This window comes from Lichenostomus cassidix, chromosome 9 (assembly GCF_008360975.1).
Source record: "Lichenostomus cassidix isolate B80296 chromosome 9, HeHo_3.0, whole genome shotgun sequence".
NCBI lineage: Eukaryota > Metazoa > Chordata > Aves > Passeriformes > Meliphagidae > Lichenostomus > Lichenostomus cassidix.
This window is the reverse complement of record NC_139490.1, coordinates 420,624-439,958: the sequence shown is the minus strand read 5'-3', so window position 1 is coordinate 439,958 and position 19,335 is coordinate 420,624. Positions and strand designations below refer to the sequence as shown.

General features: G+C 46.8%; 2 protein-coding genes and 1 long non-coding RNA gene across 9 annotated transcripts in view; 2 read left to right on the top strand and 1 right to left on the bottom strand.

Annotated features, from left to right (window-relative positions):
- LOC146433007 (uncharacterized) overlaps nt 1–19,335 on the bottom strand; it is a 43,696-nt gene that overhangs the window by 14,340 nt on the left and 10,021 nt on the right. The window contains exons 3-11 of one of the 4 annotated variants that reach the window (XR_014853968.1): nt 10,388–10,540; nt 6,468–6,691; nt 5,129–5,270; nt 4,617–4,690; nt 4,304–4,494; nt 3,819–3,980; nt 2,794–2,905; nt 1,809–1,868; nt 1,325–1,460 (exon numbers count right to left, since the gene is read on the bottom strand). This is a non-coding gene — a long non-coding RNA (uncharacterized LOC146433007). Of the gene's footprint in view, nt 1–1,313; nt 1,461–1,808; nt 1,869–2,793; nt 2,906–3,818; nt 3,981–4,303; nt 4,495–4,616; nt 4,691–5,128; nt 5,271–6,467; nt 6,692–10,387; nt 10,541–19,335 lie in introns of all 4 variants that reach the window. The other 3 variants (XR_014853970.1, XR_014853967.1, XR_014853969.1) reach the window with 3 other exon arrangements.
- On the top strand, nt 8,305–13,919 carry P2RY12 (purinergic receptor P2Y12). Of its 2 annotated transcripts, XM_085068848.1 has the most exons (3): nt 8,308–8,431; nt 11,260–11,517; nt 11,913–13,919. In XM_085068848.1, exon 3 carries the CDS (start codon nt 11,936–11,938, stop codon nt 12,953–12,955), a length of 1,020 nt encoding a protein of 339 aa, XP_084924974.1. In that variant the 5' UTR covers nt 8,308–8,431; nt 11,260–11,517; nt 11,913–11,935; the 3' UTR covers nt 12,956–13,919. The 2 variants fall into 2 exon arrangements, with proteins under 2 accessions (XP_084924975.1, XP_084924974.1); XM_085068849.1 differs by lacking the exon at nt 11,260–11,517 and having other exon boundaries at nt 8,305–8,431.
- On the top strand, nt 15,612–19,231 carry P2RY13 (purinergic receptor P2Y13). 3 transcript variants are annotated; one of them, XM_085068844.1, is made up of 2 exons: nt 15,612–15,753; nt 16,250–19,231. In XM_085068844.1, the coding sequence occupies exon 2, from the start codon at nt 16,263–16,265 to the stop codon at nt 17,292–17,294; it is 1,032 nt and encodes a 343-aa protein (XP_084924970.1). In that variant the 5' UTR covers nt 15,612–15,753; nt 16,250–16,262; the 3' UTR covers nt 17,295–19,231. The 3 variants fall into 3 exon arrangements, with proteins under 3 accessions (XP_084924970.1, XP_084924971.1, XP_084924972.1); XM_085068845.1 differs by having other exon boundaries at nt 15,659–15,753; nt 16,254–19,231; XM_085068846.1 differs by having other exon boundaries at nt 15,675–15,743.

The window sequence follows — 19,335 nt, the reverse complement described above, 5'->3', positions numbered from 1 at the left end:
ATCCATCTGCCACAGACAGAAAAGATGTTGCATTTTACAGGAAGACTGTCTTTTCAAATATGAATGCTTTGAAAAACATTGCATGATAGAGCTGTGCCATACTGTTGCCCAGTGACTGATGTCAGCAGCAACATGTTCCTCTGAGCAGGAACAGATCCAAGCATTCAGCTCCTGCTTTGCTAGGAACAGTGGTGGGTTTCTACATCTTAAGCAATTCCACCAAAATGTTCTCCAGCCCAAAACATCTCAGCACTCCAATACCATAACTGAAAACCAGCCATCACAAGTAAACTTTTCACTTTCTAAAATGCTGAAAAATCCTGAAATAAATAGCACTTTTCTAAAATACTGAAAAATGTTAAATGTTATCAATTTAGCTTAGCTGGTAAGCTCAGCACAGGCAAGGCAATCCAGGTTGGCAGCTTCATTCTTAATGCAAGGCACCCTGTAGGTTTGCACTCAAGGCCCTGAGGGACCACAGTGCTGGGGCTGCAGCTTTCCTGGGGACTCAGAGGACATCAGCAGCTCTGTCACAGCTTCTACAATCCTGCCAGGAACTTCTACACTCCTGCCCAGGAAGAGCTGCACTGCTCAGGCTGTGCCTGTCTGCCTGCAGTCCCCACACTCCAAACTCATGGGAAAGCTGAGATGAAAGCAGATGTTTGCTCTTGCCTGTTTCTTATCAATGGAGTCAAAGTCCATGACTTTGTTGCCCTTGGTGTCAATGAGGGACCCCGAGGGCTCACAGGTGACAATGCCACATGTGACCCTGGGCAGTGGCAGCAGCTTGTTGATGCTCCTGGAGCACTTGTCCCCCAGCTCCTTGTGGGGAGAAACACAGCAGTGAGCCAGACAGAAACAGGGAAAGGACACAACACCACCCTGCTTTCGCTATTAGAAAACGTCCACTTTCTGGATGAATCATTTCCTTGTACTTTTGCTAAATTTAAGCAGGTGGCTTTGCCAGGTTTTTGGGTTTTTTCTGTTTGTTTAAAGAATATAAATTTTCTTTCCATCTCTTCTTTAAACACAACATAGAAACTACATAAGAGAAATTGAGTGTCCCAAACTAAAAGCAACTTGCTTTTGGTGTCTTTCAGGATTCCCAATTTTGATCGAATATGAAGAAATCCTAGAAATCTCTTTCCACACCCACATTCCTGTATTTTTATTTTCTTCTATTTCTCCTTGTTATCACTAGGAATGTTTCAGTCTCTCTTCTTTTTCCAAAAGGCCTTCCCAGACACTAGGAAGGACAGGATTTAAAGATGAGCACAGAAAGCAATAGAAAGGCAATGCTGGAAACGACAGACATGAGACTTACTTTTAATTTCTTCACTAAATTCATGTAAGCCCTTGTTTTCTCCTCAGGCTCTCCTAGGGAGGCATTTGACAGGTCCAAGGTGAGAGTCCCGTTGATGAGGATCCCCAGCATATCCATCACAGTCATGAAGAGCTCACTGGGAGCAAAGACAAGTGCTGCCCTGGGGAGCTGTGACTGCCAGCAGCTCCAGGGGCAGACAGTCAGGACAGAGGCCCCAAAGGCTCTTCTGCACAAACTGCCAGCAGAGTCAGTAGCAGTTAGAGGCTCCAACTCAGGGAAGTGCTCAGGTGAGGAAGAGTGTGAATAGAGACTCCACTGCTTTCCCAAATGGAGAAACCCCATTTTTTGCCCCACCCCAGGCCAGAACAGAACCCCTAAATCCCACTCAAGCAGCAACAGGATAAAAAAGGTAACAATTCATACATGCAACCTAAAGTTAAAGCTCCAAGGACATGAATTAGCTGTTTGAATAGAGCAAGCATACTTGCTGGTCTGCAGATCCACAAAGCTGATGATCTGCTGTCATTTGTGTGACTGCATCTTCCTGTTGCAGAAAAAAACCAATCAGCTTTGTTATGCATTTCCTAGCAATACTGCTTGAAACACACAATTTCAGCACTGGTAAGTCAATAAATCTCTTGCACTGGATGCAGCTTCCCAACAGGATCTGGTGGGATCTCAAATGATCAGAAGCTCAGGGGACCAGCTGCAAGTCAGTGGACAACACACACAATGAAAGGAAAGTCCAGTTGGCAGAAACAAGTGGGAAAAAACCCATCAAAGGAATTAATTTCCCTGGAATGTGGACCTGTGTCCCAGCCTGGACCTGAGCTGAGGGGCAATATGGGAAATAAAGACCCTACAGGTACTAATTCTGTCACAGCAGCTCATAGAAACTAAACTCAGGGAAAGCAGACATAACCCCCTGCTCTGACACTGGGTATGTTCAGTCTGAAGGAGCTGCTGGAGCCCAGAGCAGGAGAGGGAGGCAGCAGGAGGTCTGGAGCCTGATGAGCTGTGAGTAAGCACGAGGGACCCAAAGGAGAGCTGCAGGCAGTGGCCAAGCTGGGATAAGGGATGTTGCTTTTTAAAATATGCAAAACCCTTAATCTGTGCCAGCTGGAGAAGGTGACAGCTTTTCCTAAAAAAGGACAGTTTTAAACTTATAAATACTTTCCAGGATCAAACTAGGGTTTGGGAAGACTGATGCCCTCAGAACTAACATCTTTATTGTTTTTCCTAGAAAGACCTGAAATCAGACTCCAGTCCATTACATTTCTCTGTAACAAATTTAGAAGAAAATATGCATTCACACTCAAAAGAGGAACAAACACCTCCCCATTCTCTCCTCTTGGGACTGCTCCTCTTGGCACACCACTGTAATTTCCCTGGGTTTACACCACTGTGTACACATAAAACTGCTGACACACCCCCAAACAAAGGGTGCTCATGGCTCTGTCCTGTTTTACCTGAGTAACTTGATTCTGCAGGGATGTAAGGAGCCCTTCCCGTTGCTCATCCTGACCCTTAAGGCAAATGAGTCCCAGCGACAGGAAAGGCTGCTGGCTCAGCAGGGACATGCTTTAGGGGAAGCAAACACAGCACTTCATTAGGAAAGTTATTTTGATACTTCCCATCCTCTCTCCCTTCCCTGTTTTGTCTACAAATTTTCCCCCAAAGTGGCACTGCTGCATCTGCGTCTGTTTCTGTTTTAGTCAGTTAAAGTCTTGGCAGAGGCACTAAAGGCCATTCTTGCAGGAAGGCAGAGTCCCAGCCAGCCCAGCTGCACAAGTTCTCACTGTGATCCCCCAGTTTAGGGGGCCCTGAGTGACCAAGAACTGGCCACACTCCTGTAGAAACACAGCAGGTTATTTTAAGACTACTTTGATTAACCAGGGATGTCATTTTGGTGGAGATAAGGCAGCTAACATTTCTGATCCATGCTAGTGGTCTGAAGGGAGTCCCAAGGCAGCTTCCCCTAAAGGCTCTGATTAGAACAAGAGCTGCCTGACTTGCTCTAAAATTCCAGAATGGACTTAATTCAACAGAATGCCTAGCATAACCCCAAGAAAGTACAAAAACATTTCAGTCACCACGGAAGAATATTTTACTGAAGGAAAATCAATAACTATTAAGTAATTAAAATTCTCACATGTTTGGAGCTAGAGATGAGCTCAAGCTTAATTGCCAACAGGAAGCAAGTGACATGACAATGGTGGGACCTTAACAGCAAGGAAAACCTCCTACTGCCACAGAAGGGAAGAGACAGCAAGTGCTCTAACTGCTCCTTTAAATCCCTAACATTTGCCATCTCCAAGCTGCAATGTAGCCCCTGGCAGGTGGGTTACAAAGCTGCCAATGTTATTTCTTCAGACCAAATGACATCTGAACCCTGTTTGGGGTTGATAATGTTTCATGAGGCCAAAATCCTCAGTAAACTCCTCCTTCACAAACACCATTCAGCTCTGGGTGCAGAGGTTCCCCAAGGTTGTACCTCTTTTGTTTCTGTCTATCTCTCTCCTTCTTAGCAGACAACCCCAAGTGCTGCCCTTTCTCCAGCTCCTCTCCTGCAGCTTTCAAGACTCTACCTTGAACTGAGGTAGGCAGTTTTGCAATCAGGGGAGCCACCAGCCACACTCCTCACTGCTCAGAGGATCTAGGAGCAGAACAAACTTACTTCAGCGCAGTTACTTATCAGTGCAGTTTTGTAGCCAGTTTTAACTGTTACAAGACAGAGCTGCTTCAATAAAGAACAATGCCTCTGGAGTAACTAATGAGAACTGAGCAGTCACAATTTCCCATGTGCAGAAAGTTCAAGAATAGCAACTACATTTATTATTAATTAAAAATAAATAGAAGAAACCTTCAGGTAACTATTTCTGTACATTCCTGGTACAAGTGCAAAACAATCTAGGCAATCTACACACAATTAAGCATCATGTTGATTAAAAGAATTAAACAGATGCTACCAAAAAATACCTTAGGAACATCTTTTTACCATTCTGTCTTGTATTACTTGTGTCAGCATTCCCAACAGAATTTGGACTGAAGAGGCCTTTAGCAGAGTTAGAAGAGTTATTGTTTAGCTCAGCAGATTGCTGAAACACCTCTCTTGTTGCCTTTGCGATATTATCCAACAAGCTGTTCATTTCAGCCACAGAGCCAGAACGCTACAGTAAAACACAAGTACACTAGCACATTCGTGGTATGTTTGCTTGTGGACTGCATTAAAATTTAACATACTTTTTTGCATTAAACATTTAGATCAGAAAGTTTGAAAAGCAATACTCACAGAGTCCCTCGTGCACTGTTTGATCATCAGCTGCAGCTCCAGCCACGACTGTTGCAGAGTCCACTGTCTAAGTTCTAGGGGAGAATTAACGTTACAGATGTTAATTGCTAATAATATTAACATTAAAGTCAACACTTTATAGGTCTGAAGAAAATAAATGTCATACTTTAACACATCACGTGCAGAAGCCTCACCTTATAAGCAGATCATCACAATCACGGATATTTTAAATAGTTAATGGCATGACAAAATATCAGACCATGAAAGAACACACATGCACTTCCACCCCTTTCAGCTAACACTGCTCCTCCACACTTTTAACTCCACAGCAAGGAGACCTTGTCCAGCAGCACCACTGAGGGACACTGACCCAGCTTCATGGGGAGCTCTTCCTCCTCTCCCTGGTGCTTCACCTGCAGGATACTCTTGATGTAGAACGGAAACCTTACTATCTCTCTAATGAAACCTGGGGTAAATAGGTGTCACAGGTATTCAGAAGTTACTGAACTTACATCCACACTGCAGAGCAGATCATTGAAGCTCCAGACATGGTTTGAAGAGCAGCACAGAGCTCTGATGACCCCCAGCCACTCTGAGCTCAGCAGAGTGCAGCTGGCTGTCAGCTCTGCACAAAGGTTCCCGATGTCACTGATCCTGGCAAGGAGAGCAACACTTTCATAGAACCCACAGATTTCGTAAGCAATAAATATTTAGGTCAAAGCAGAGCAGTGCTTGGCAGTAGAACTGGTGTTTCCCTGCTCCAGGTGGGGATCCCATACAGTGTAACATGGGATTTGGGGCACAATTCAGGGTTATGTAACAGCTTAAGAAACAGAGCAGAGTTGACTCACTCACACCAGTGCAAGTTATTTTCTTTATGTTATGTGAAACTCGTTTGGGTGCATTTAGGTGTTCCCTTCTGTGCTGTTACAAAACTGCTTCCTCTCAGCTGCTCTGCCCTGCCAAGGATGCCTCACACTCCAGAGGATCACAGATTGGTTTGGGTTGGAATGAACCCAAAGACCCTCTAGTTCCACCCCAGGCCATGGGCAGGTCTCACCTTGACAGCTCATCGTGGGAGATTGACTCAAACCATGCACCAGGAGTGACCCTTAAAGACTCTGACACCTGCCAGAACTCGAGCAGCTTCTGCAGAATCCCTGACTGGTTTGCATTGGAAGGGACTTTAAAGATCATGCCATCCCATCCCATCCCACCCTGCGATGGCAGGGACACCTTCCACTGTCCCAGGCTGCTCCAAGCCCTGTCCAACCTGGCCCTGAACACTTCTAAGGATCCAGGGACAGCCACAGCTTCTCTGGGCAGCTGTGCCAGGGCCTCACCTCCCTCACAGAAAAGAATTTCTTCCTCATATGCTCATATCCATACAACAAACCTACTATCTGTCAGTTTCCTCCAATAGAACTCTTAATACTTTTTAAAAAACAGATTTTTCAAAACTCTGTGTCTTGCCTATGAAGATAAAATCCATAGTTTATAAATTGCACATTTAATAAATGGAACACCAATTATACCAGGAGGCAATGACCTAATGCAGAACCTTGCCCCATTTCCAGACTTCTAACAAGCAAGAATTGTGCTGAGCTGTTCAGTCTGAAACAGCACAGCTGCTGATAGCAAACCATTCCTGACTGTCTGGCAGCAAATGTCTGCTGCTCCTTCCTCCCTTCTGCAACCTACACTGATTGATTCAACCAAGTAACTCAGAGCACGTTACTCGACACACTTTCGGCAACAGGGATGAAAAGGAAAACAATTGCAAAAAGAAGACACAAAACAGAAAGGTGAAAGGAAGCCCAGCAGAACCTGTAAATCCCAGCACAGCCTCACCTGCAGCAGTCCTGGTGCCCCAAGCTCACACTGATCAGGGAGCTGCACACCAAGCTGCTGCAGCTGGCTGTGCTGTCACTCAGATCTTGCCCAGCATTGAGTAGTTAACGCTGTGAGTAGAAGGATTCTCCAGGAAATCCATGAACTCTGAGTCCCACAGTAAGGTGGAGTCTGAAAGCTGAATGTTGCTGTAGATCGTCTGCTTCACCTTGGAAAAGACACTGCTGAGGAGCAAAAGCAGAGATGCCAACAAACACACTGTGCAGGAAAGCTGCTGGGATGGGAAAATCCTGGCTGGGTTAGCACTTCATACACATTTTCAAACTCATTTTGGATATGCACCATCTACCAGATAATAAGGCTGACACATTGATTTTGTTCAAGATTTCCTGCAAACAAAGTCTTCAATTTCCAAATGACTTCTTGGACATATCTAGGACTGAGATTGTGAGCAGCTGGGTAAAGCCAAACATCCTCCTCCTCAGCATCTTTCTGGGACATCAGATGTCCCTACAGAGTACACAGCCTCTCTTCCCAACTGTTCTCCACTTCACGTGTCATGACCCAGTGAGCTGCAGTGGGGCATGGGCAATTCATTAGGGAGAAATGAGAACATTTATCCAAATTAAAAGATACATAATTTGATAATAATCCTGACTTAACAGACAGGATCTGGAAATGAGTAAATAGATAAAAGATACTTACAGCTCATATTTTTACATTAATGATTAATGTCAAAAGGGCAAGAACTGTCCCTGGGCCAGGAACACCCAACAGTAAAGTGGTTTTCTTCAGGGAGAAAATCTGGTGTTAGTGAGGAATGCAAATTTCATACCCAAAATATTCCAAGCAGCATTTGTCTCCAGCATGGGGTTTTATACCACAGGGACAAAGTTCACTAATTAGCTCAACTGGGAAGACTTCCTCATTACTGAAAAGAACCTATTAATTGAAGTTAGCTTAAAATATGTGAAAATTTTTGAATTTTTTAAAACTCCACTGGCCCCAGGATTAAAAGAGAGAGGAATCACTGGGCAGCCTGGAAGGCAGGTGGGACCTGAGGGAGGAGCAGCAGGTGTGCTGGCCAAGGGCTCAGAGGGCAACAGCCTGTGACCCTGTCACTGCCAGCCCTAGGACCCTCTGTCAGTGCCAGCCCTGGGACCCTCTGTCACTGCCAGCCCTGGGACCCTCTGTCACTGCCAGCCCTGGGACCCTGTCACTGCCAGCCCTGGGACTTTCTGTCACTGCCAGCCTTGGGACTATGTCACTGCCAGCCCTGGGACCCTGTCACTGCCAGCCCTGGGACCCTGTCACTGCCAGCCTTGGGACTATGTCACTGCCAGCCCTGGGACCCTGTCACTGCCAGCCCTGGGACCCTGTCACTGCCAGCCCTGGAACCCTGTCACTGCCAGCCCTGGGACCCTGTCACTGCCAGCCCTGGAACCCTGTCACTGCCAGCCCTGGGACCCTGTCACTGCCAGCCCTGGGACCCTGTCACTGCCAGCTGGCCCAATGCTCCACATCCCTACACAAGGTCATTAGCACGGTAATTAATTACAAGAAGGACAGTGCCTGATGTTAACCCTCGGCTCTGACAGCCAGGGCAGCAGCAAAGACAGAAATCCAGTGAGTGGAACACAAACTCCCACCTGAGCACAGGAACATCCCTGACATCCCAACATTTACCTACAGCCACCCCACAGTCACAGAAGGGAATGCCAAACCCAAACAACACTGAGCACAGGAGCAAAGCAGCCTCTGAGAGCACTTGCACCAGAAGCACTGCTGAGGGAGTGGTCAGGAGACAGAATTTTTTTTAAAAAGTGAAAGAATGATTTAAAAAGAGGAAGTTGAGGGAAGATAAGTAACTGTTCCAGGCACACGAAACCAAACTCACTGCTCCCTCAGTGACACCCACTCAGGAGACACTGCAGAGGAGAGCAGAGCACAGCAATCCACAGAGGGTGAGTCTCTGAATGTGAAATTTGTGAATTGTAATTTATCATTGCTTCAAACTGACTGGGAGAAACAGCTGGGCTTCTAGCAGGCTCAAAAGGAGCTGAAAATATTGCTGTGAACATGCAGTGGGGTTGGGTGTTTTGACTGTAGCAAGGAAACCAATATGAATGTAAGGTTATTACTTTATATATAGCTGCTTCAAAATGTATACATAAATTTTATTAACAGTTTTCAGGAATTTCTAACTCCACTTTTCCAAAAAAGGTGCTTCCAAACAAGTTCTGTGTATCATATATTTAATAAAATATTTCATATATTGTATTATTACTAGATGCTGTTTTGACCTGCTATTGCAGATTAGTATTAATAAAACTGTTAGTTTTTATTGTGTTACTGAACTTTAAGTTTTAAAAAGAAAAGATGAACATAGAGCTTAGACTCTTCTGTAGTTCTTCTGTATTTCCTATCTCTTTTACTTAGTGTTTCTCATTAAATGCTACTGCTCCCGGGTGTCTGTAAACCTATTAAAATATTATTACTGAGAAATCCTTTCCTGCTCCCTATGAAATGAAACCACAAATCTGAACTATGCAAACTCAAACTAGGGACACAAACCAGGAGGGGAAACAGCCACTGAGGCAGTTTGTGGATTTGCATCTGAAAGGTTTCCACTCCCCCTTCACAAAGTAAAAGCCAAAAATACAGCATATGGGAACCCAATTCTTTTTTAACGCAAAAATCAAGGAACTGGACATTCAAGCATAAAACTTCACAAAGTCAAACACGTTTGTGCCTCTCCGCTCACCAAAGGAGCCTTTCACAGAGCACTACAGCTGCGGCAGCTGAGATTTTGCAGGTTTTCCATCCAGCAGCAGCAGCCGAGGTGCCCAGGAAGCGAACCAGGCACCCAACCCGCCAGGCAGCGCGGTGAGGAGGATCCGGTGCTGCACCACAGGGTCCTGAGTCCCTGAGCAGGACCTGAGCAGCCCTGCAGAGCAGCCCCGAGCTGAGCCGGACGGGAGAGAGCTCAGCCCTGCTCCCCGCAGCACAGACCGCACAGTGCGGGACACAGACCGCACAGTGCGGGACAGCCCCGCACAGCCCCGCACAGCGCCGAACAACCCCGGACACAGACCGCACAGCCCCGGACACAGACCGCACAGCCCCGGGACACAGACTGCACAGCCCCGGGACACAGACCGCACAGCCCCGCACAGCCCCGCAGCACAGACCGCACAGCCCCGCAGCACAGCCCCGCACAGCCCCGGACAGCCCCGCACAGCCCCGGACAGCCCCGCACAGCCCCGCAGCACAGACCGCACAGCGCGGGACAGCCCCGCAGCACAGACCGCACAGCCCCGCACAGCCCCGCACAGCCCCGCACAGCGCCGAACAACCCCGCACAGCCCCGCAGCACAGACCGCACAGCCCCGCACAGCCCCGCAGCACAGACCGCACAGCCCCGCACAGCCCCGCACAGCCCCGGACAGCCCCGGACAGCCCCGCAGCACAGCCCCGCACAGCCCCGCAGCACAGACCGCACAGCCCCGCACAGCCCCGCACAGCCCCGCAGCACAGACCGCACAGCCCCGCACAGCACATCCTCCCGGACCGAACATCACGTACTTCAGGCAACCAGATATGTTACTGAGTAACATGATGGCTCGGTCCAAAACAGCAAAGCCCACCCTAAAATCCTTTGTGCTAAAATAATCCAGAATTTCATTAATTTTAGAAGTTTTTAAAATGAAATGCATGTATTGATTCTCCACAACTATCACAGTACAACAGAAGAGGGAAGTGCCCAGCGTGCTGTTTCAGAGGACAGGAAACTAAACAGATACAAGCACATGGCACCAAATCTGGGGAATTTGCAGTCCAGATCTTGGAGTTTTTCTGGCTTCACAAAAAATGCACCACAGCTTTGTCCTGACGTAACTCCCAAAATGAACTCTGCTCACCTGTATAGCAAACTCTGTAACTGATGTTCTGTCACTGATGTTCAGTGCTGACTCCATCAGATCGAAGATGAGCTGGATGTGGTGAGCCAAGGGCAAGTGGGACGATGTTCCTGAGGCAACACTAGTGATCTGCTCAAGGACACTGCTGGAGATCTGGGAAAAGAAATGCCAAAAGTCAGATGGGACTGAGGGCTCCTCAGGTACACCAGCACTCTGAAGGTCACCATTTGCTACCATTTGAAGAAGGAAATTACTGAAGAAGGGAAAACACAACCTGATATTATGAGTTCTGTGTATATCTACAAGGACAGAGTCAGAGGACACAAAGAGAGGATCCAAACTGTCCCCTGGATCAATATCCACAGCAGATCAGTAAACAGAAGACAGATGTTTAGAAACTGTGTGACACGTATTACATACAAATCCATTGAAAAGAAAGATGCAGCCCAGCTCCTAAAGTTCTGTCTTGCACATCCCAAAGGAATTGAAATATGTGTTGTTTATTTCACTTAACTGTTTATATTAAGCATATATATCATATAATGCTGATGTACTATATGTAGCTTAAAAACTTGAAGCAGTGCTCTACAAGTCACATAAGGCAGAAATATTTCCTTCAGTAATAACCTTCTCCAAAGTAACAAATCACTACTTCTTTCAAGTACTTTAAAAGTTTTAAGAAACAAGGCTGTGTACAAAAATAACACTAAGGAATCACAAGGCCAAAAGCAGCAGACAGGAATGCATCTCAGCTCTCAGAAAAGTTGCACAATCTGACAAATCCCCACTCCCTCTACAAGCAGTGCCACTGGAAGTCAGTTAGAGGCAGAAGTAAACTGCTTATTTCTAAAAGTTCCATTTCTTTTCTACAGAAAACAGGAGCAGAAGCTGAGTGCATCACGTGGAATCTGCAGTTGTCCCTGGCTAAGAAAACAGTTCAGGGCCAGAGGAAGCTCTAAGCCTCAGCCCTGGGATGCTCAGCTGCTCCTCCTGCCTCTCCCCACTCCGAGGGATCCCACAGGAGCACTGCTGCCCACTCTCACGGTGAAGAGCTGGAGGAGCTGCCAAGGACTCCTTCAGTGACCCCAGCCTCTGCCACAGGGAGCAGCCACATTCCAGCCCTTCTCCCGGTACCCTTGGCTTTTGGCAGGGGAAATGTCTGTGCTCAGGGAGTGCTTGTTCCCCTAGGATTGCTCTTGGCAGATGAACCTGTTCCATTCTTCAAAACAAAAGCCAATTTTTTCTACCTTATAGGGAGAAAGAAAACTTTGTCAGGGATTTGGGCATCAGCTGAGAGCACATCAACTCCCCCCAGTGCCTGTTTTACACAGGCAGAGCCCAGACAGAGACACAGTCACATAAACAACTTTATCACTACACACCTGAGAGCTACCCTGGCCCAGCTCGGGCCCCACCAGCTGAGTGCATTTGTTCACAACACCACAATTCAAAGCTCACTGAAAAGGTTGAAGCCTTGTAACAGATAAAACTCACAACTTCCTTTTTTTCCTGTTTGTTTCTCCAGGGAGAGGGAACACTGCAGTGCAAATGAAAGCCACAACCCAATTCAGCTCCTCCAGGAACGACAGCAACTGCACCAGCGACAGCAGGATCAGCCAGGTCATCTTCCCTCTGCTCTACACATTTCTGTTCCTGGTGGGGATCACCATGAATGGCCTGGCAATGTGGGTCTTCTTTAAAGTATCCAGTAAATCCAATTTTATCATTTTCCTCAAGAACACTGTAATTTCTGACTTCCTCATGATCTTGACTTTTCCATTTAAAATCCTCAGTGATGCAAAGCTGGTCTCCTGGGTGCTGCGAGGGTTCGTGTGCCAGGTCACCCAGGTTGTGTTTTACTTCACCATGTACATCAGCATCTTGTTTCTCGGTCTGATAACTATAGATCGTTATCAGAAAGCCACTTCACCATTCAGAACATCAACTCCACGGAGCCTTTTAGCTGCCAAGATCCTCTCCACAGCAATCTGGGTATCAATGTTTGCTCTGTCGTTACCCAACATGATTTTAACTAACAAGAGGCAAACACCCAAGAATGTCAGGAAGTGTGCTCTCCTGAAATCCGAGTTTGGATTAGTTTGGCATGAAATTGTAAACTACATTTGTCAGCTCATCTTCTGGGTTAACCTAGCAGTCATAGTGGTATGTTACATCCTCATCAGCAAGGAACTGTACAAATCCTATAAAAGGACACGATGCACAGGGAAGGCATCCAAAAAGACTGTCAATCTCAAGGTTTTCATAATCATTGCTGTGTTTTTTATTTGTTTTGTGCCATTCCACTTTACCAGAATCCCCTATACCTTGAGCCAAACAAGAGACGTGTTTGACTGCTCAGCTCGGAATGCTCTGTTCTACCTGAAGGAGACCACACTGTGGCTGACGTCCCTCAATGCCTGCCTGGATCCATTCATATACTTTTTCCTTTGCAAATCCTTTAGGAAATCCTTGCTGGACATGCTGTGCAAGCACATGGCAGTGTCTGGGCTCCGGGCACAGACGAAGGGGCAGAACGAGGGGGATGACACCGACGAGACGCCAGTCTAGGGCGTCAATAAATGTTTATTGAGGGTGGAAGGAGTACAAATCCATGAAGAGCATCTAGAACTTCACTGACTTCTTTAGAAATAGTCCTGCATATGAAGCATGAGCACCCTGGAACCACCACAACCAGCTGCAAAAATAGAAAGCTTGAATAACAAGTCCCAACCTCCATCCTTGCCCAAAGAGGAGCTCCCCTGACCCCAACCTCCATGGCTGTCAGAACTGCTGGGAAGAAGTTTCACCTTAATGGTGGAACAGTGAGGAAAAACTTGAAACAGAATCATGAAAGATGATATCATGAACTGGGAAGATTTTGCAGAAATAGCTAAACTTGGGCCAGAGTAAAGTCCATGACAACACAAGATCTGAGAAATGCAGATAAAATCCACAGAAGAAGTCATTTTTCAATACAGGGAGTTGTCACCTTGCATGCAACTGGCAGACAAACAGAAACCTAGGCCAGGTGTAGAGGAGCCATTTGTCTGTGCAGGCTTTTGGTAACAGAATAACACTTTGCTTATCTCATTCTGTGCTTGCAATTCCTAATTCATTGACCATTAATTAATATGTCAGAGGAAATGATTTCATAATTAGGCTTGATATGAATTAAATCCCCAGATCCTTCCCCTTACTACATAAATAAAACTGTACACTTCCACAGAGAACAATATATTATATTAGAAATTTACTGCATAGTGACATCTTGGGGAAAGACAGGCTCTTGGTAATCATCTTTCCTGAGGATTGAGGGCAGCTTTTTGCCCTATACAAAATATTCAACCACTTCCCTTTCTTCATTTGGAAAACTTGGAAAAAAACAGAGAAGCATTTTTAAGTACGTGATATTTTCGGGTGTCACAACAATTGCACATGAAATAGATTGTATTTTCAGGTATCACAACAATTGCACATGAAATAGATTGTGGGCTATTGGAATAAATTGTGGTTCATTTATCAGCACTGCAAACAGCTCCAGTTGAGCAGTGTGTCACCATCACACAAGAGCTCATCCTGCCAAAGCCATCACCTGTCCACACTTCCCAGTACCTGTCCCTGCCTGCCAGGGCACTTCTACTACTGAAACCAAATTTCCTAAGAAGTTCAAAGGCAGCTCACTTGCTGCTTCCTTACTGCCATGCTCAGCCTTGGGGATTGTTCATCTCGGATAACTTGCTGAGATGAATTAACCAGTTCCTTTTTTCCATTTGGGAAACATGGAAAAAAACAGAGAAGTATTTTCAAGTATTGTTTTGTGCCCTGCTTGTGCTGGTCCCTGTTCCAGCTGATACAATCAGTCACTGGGTTCCACCACAGAGCTCAGGGCTCCAGGATTTCCCCAGAAACAGTGCCAGTCACCCCACAGTGTGTTTCCTCACCAGCCCACAGGCCTTGGGCTACATCAGTTCCCATCAATGTGCAGGAGAGAAGTGCCAATGCCCTACTCCCACCCAGGATGCATTCCACACATTTTTTTTGCACCTACACATGGAGAGAAGTGTCAATTACCTGGCAGCTGTTTTCCCTGATCAGGTGAGCTGTCCAGACAACAGACACCACAGCCACTCCTGTCCCCCACAGCCACCACTGGGGTATGCAGAGGTCCCTGGTACCTGCCGCCTCTGACAGCTGGGAGCAGCATCAAGAGTCCAGTTTGGAAGAAAACATGGAAGGCACTGCCTTGGACATCAGCCCTGGGGCATTCAATGGACTGTAACACCCTCACAAAGTCACCAGTGGTGAACACAAGGCAGGTGGGGCAGCCAGGGACACATCACACTGATCAGAGTGGTCAGTGAGCTTCATGGCAGCCAAGGCTGTTTGCTCTCACCAGGCACTTCACTCTGAGAGCAGCAGCTACATTAACCAAAATGTGCCACTGATGCACAAAGTGCCACAGCTGCAGCCTGAGCTCCCCATGAAGCAGCCCTCATCTGCCCCAAGGGAATGGCTTGAACAGGAGCCAATTCCCACATGGCAGAGAGCACTGAGCCAGAGCTGTCACAGCAGCAGGCAGGAATAAACTGACACAAACAGCTCTGCTCACAGAGAAATGCACCAAATTCCAGCATTATACTGAACAAACACAGCATCAATCCACAGCTTTCCACACAGCAGTAGCTCCTGCCAGGAGCAGAAAGTGGCTGTAAGCAGCACAATGCATCCCCTGGCTACATGGGCCAAATAAACCAGGAATCCATTCTGGAGATCCAAAGTCAGGCTCAGATCTGTGTGTCAGCAATGTCAGGCTGCAGGGAGAGCTGGCAGTCCCTGAGTACGTGGGTGCACGTGCTTTTAGAGCCGAGTACTCACCGTGAGGTGGCTCTGAGCAGACTCTTGTCACACACTGGCAATGACTAGTGCCATCCAGAACATGGAATTCTCATGCAGAAACAACAGCTAGGAGCTACATTTGAGGATTATCCTGGAACACTTCAGGAAACGCTCTGCATTTGTTCATCCCACCAATGCATGTGTAGCAGGTCTGTCCCACACCACACAAACCTAGAAATGTGTTGAGGGACTGGGTCAGGTTTCCTTTTCTAGTTTAGGAGAAGATGGTGTTCTTTCTCACACAGAGTAAAGGGAAGAGACAAAAGCAATAGCAAACGTGACTGACTAACTCAGGCGACACATGAAAATGAGGAAGGAAACCACACACCACACCAACAGAAAAAGGTCTCATCTTTCTACACATTTCCCCATTCTTAATACTTTGCTCAAGGCTTCTGCTGGCAGACGAACAGCGGACGAGACAGGACAGCCACAGAGACCTCTGCAAGAGCTGCTGCAGGTCTGTCCAGGTAATTCCATGGTTGGAGTGTTCAGAGGGTGGGATGGGGCACTGGGGTGCTCAGGGCTGAGAGACACCTATGTGCATCTGCTCTTGGAAATGCTATCTAAAGCTGTGCTGAGAAAGAATTACCAGAAGTCACTTCCCCAGGAGTGGCTAGCTTTCGTGCCACAGCTCTGACATTTCTATTTTATGCTAAAATACATTTCCATGGAAAGACCAGTGGTGCTCCAGGCAATCTGCTCTTATACCCTGCTAAGACATTACCTTAGGCCTCCAGAAAAAGTATAAACCTTTTAAACTTTTCAGTGGATGTTGGCTTATAAGCAATTTAACTTTGGGCAAAGATCTAGATTTTCCATGAACCAGAAGAGAAATTGGTTGGTCTGTCTAATGCACACTCGGGTTTGGTGTTTATTCATGCAAACCTGCTGTCACTGTAAGGAACATGTAATTTTACATACAGAAGGGTATGTTTTGTGTTCTCTCCCTCCTTTTCACCCAAGTCAGTTTCAAACAATGGGAGACTCTGCAAACACAAGCACTGTTGGAAACACCAGTGGAGCACCAACCTCTGCCCAGTGCCACCGTGACACCACCGTCACCCACCTGCTCTTCCCCGTGCTGTACACACTCATCTTCCTCCTGGGACTCACACTGAACAGCCTGGCTTGCTGGGCTTTCTTCCACATTCCAAGCACATCGACTTTCATCGTCTACTTGAAAAATATCCTAGTTTCTGATTTTATAATGACCCTGATGCTTCCTCTGAAGATCCTGACAGACTCTGGCCTGGGACCATGGCAGCTCAAAGCCTTTGTCTGTCGCTTCTCAGCCGTAATATTCTATGACACCATGTACATTAGCATAGTGCTGCTGGGGCTCATTGCTTTCGACAGATTTCTCAAGATCGTGAGGCCTTTTGGGAAGTTCTGGGTGCAAAACCTGACTTCAGCAAAGATCCTCGCAAGTCTGGTCTGGCTCTTCTTCCTTGTTCTCTCTCTGCCCAACATGATCTTATCCAACAAGACAGCGACACCCCAGTCAGTGAGGAAATGTGCCTCCTTGAAGAGTTACCTCGGACTCAAATGGCACGAAGCTGTCAACTATATCTGCCAGTTCATCTTCTGGACTGTCCTCGTCCTCATGTTGCTGTTTTATATAATTATTGCCAAAAAGGTATATGAGTCTTATACCAAAACACAGAAGAAAGGCAACAAAAGTGAAAAACGGATCAAGGGGAAAGTATTCATCATTTTTACTGTGTTCTTCTTATGCTTTGCCCCCTTCCACTTCAGCAGGGTCCCCTACACTCTGAGCCAAACAAGTGCCCACATGGAGTGCCGCCTGCAGAACAGGCTCTTTGTGGCCAAGGAGAGCACGCTGTGGCTGGCAGCCACCAATGTCTGCATGGACCCCCTGATCTACATGTTCCTGTGCAAGCCCTTTGTGGAGAAGGTGTTGTACAGGAGGGTGAAGACCCTGCAGAGAACAGTTCAGACAAACACAAAAACGGAACTGGACACACAAGTGTCTCCTTCCGAATCTTGATTCTGCAGCTGCACACTCTGCTCTGCATGTTCACAGAGAACTTGAAAAATAGTTTGGTTTACTTCTGCTAAAGAAAACCAAAGGGTGTTTTCCAAGTAATATTAATACTCAATAAATGCAGCAAAATGGATTTTATATGTATACTCACTGCTCAGCCTTAATGGGCGAAAAGCTCTCACTCAAACTGTGCAAGACAATCCCCAGGTTGATTCTATCTGCTTTAAACTAAAACAATTTACTTGGTAACACTTGAGCAGCTTACTGACTCTGGCTGCTTCAAAGGGCAATTCAACTGTATTTGGGACTAAACCCCAGAGCTGTTGACTGTGTATGTCAGTAATTCCTGCCCTGGGTGTCAGCTTGGCTGCACATCAAGGCTAGGGGAGGAACAGAGGGAAGGACACCGTCCCTTCCCATCCCTCTTCACCTCTGTCACACGTGTAATTCCTTTCCTCCCACCCACACTGTTTCACCATCCTTCCTGTCTGCTCCCAGCAGGACTTTGGTGGAGGACAGTTTTGGTAATACCCCAGCTCCCCCCAGGACATGCTCCTTGTCCGGGTGAGCAGAGCACCCAGGACTGCATCCCCACAAAGGAGGCCCCAGAGCCACGCTGCTCTCAACCCCACCTGCCACACACCAGAGGGGAGCACCAGAGATGTCCCCCTTGGTGGCACACTCACCTGTCCCAGTCCCAACAACAGGTAAAGAGGATCCCTCTCTAGCTCGCCACCCAAAATCCTCCCCACCCAGAGCATCCCTCTCCAGCTGCTCACCAGGCACTCACAGAGCTCTCCCTTGGCTATCTCACAGGCACTGTGCCTGCAGAGAAACTACTTTGCCATCCAAAATTCTGGATTTCATGTCACTAGTTTGAGACAGCAGTGTCCCTTATCCCAAACCATCCCTTCTCCTCCAGCTCTCCTGCCAACTCTATGCTCTCTCACACGTGCCAGATGCTTTGATCACCACTTGACTGCTATTTTTAGAAATTCTTTATTTACAGCAGCCTAATCCAATCCAGCAGGTTGCTCCATGCAGCTTTATTTTTTTCAAGGCTGTTTTAGATTACTGTGCATTAATTACATGTGCCTTTGGGGTTCCCCAGCCTCTGCCACACAGGGAGATGTATGTCTTATTTAGCAACTTCTACCCACTACACCTTCTTCACCAGGCATGTTGCATGCCTTCCACAGCTGTAACACCCTTCCTAACTGGAAACTTAACTAATTCCCAATCAGCTTTCACTTGGTTCTGAATTCCCCTACAAATCAATGTTATCCCAGCCATTGTCTACCTCTTAGATTAAATGCTGTTGAGGAATAGCATCTGCTCTCCCCACACACATACAGTGTTAACAGGATTAACTTTCCTTTAGGAAAAGTAAATATAATAAATTCTTAGCTGCTGAAATAGTCACCACTTTAGTAACTGCCTAGAGGAACATACAGGAGGCTGGAAATGTTCCTCTCAACCTGCTGACACAGTGTGACAATGAACAGAGAGGCCTGGGCTAAACACTGGGAGCAGAGGGTCTGTAAATCAGACTTTCTACCAGGCAGGTGCTCACTGAAATCTGTGCTCCCAAACCTCAGATGTGTGAAGGAGGAATTCAGGACAAAACTCTCCAGCTCAGTCCTCCCTCTTCCTTCTGAGTCACAGCTAACACAGAGATCCCCAGGACTCCCAGCACTGACTGCCTCTAGCTCTGGATACACAGTGGAAAACTGAGCACAGGGGCAGTGAGAAACTAAGAAAATGCTGAAGAACAGAAATTTCTTTTATTTTCTTATTTCTGCTGGTGACCAAGGCTCATTCAACTCTGTGCACACACACTGGCAGCTCACGCAGTTCAGCGTGGAGAGCCTGTGTGTAAGGGTGGGTGTAACCACAAAATTGGATGAGTTGGTCCTTAAATAAAGGGTGTGCCAAAGGTTTCTGAGGAGTCTTAATCATCTGTTTTTCAGCTGCTGCTTCTTGGGTAGGTAAAGGAGCCAAAGCTACCAAACTCTGTGCAAAGAAGTGAAGGTGACTGCAAGGA

Bases quoted from the DNA above. Each gene is read 5' to 3' on its own strand.
- P2RY13 (XM_085068844.1), top strand. From the start codon at position 16,263: ATGGGAGACTCTGCAAACACAAGCACTGTTGGAAACACCAGTGGAGCA.
- P2RY12 (XM_085068849.1), top strand. From the start codon at position 11,936: ATGAAAGCCACAACCCAATTCAGCTCCTCCAGGAACGACAGCAACTGC.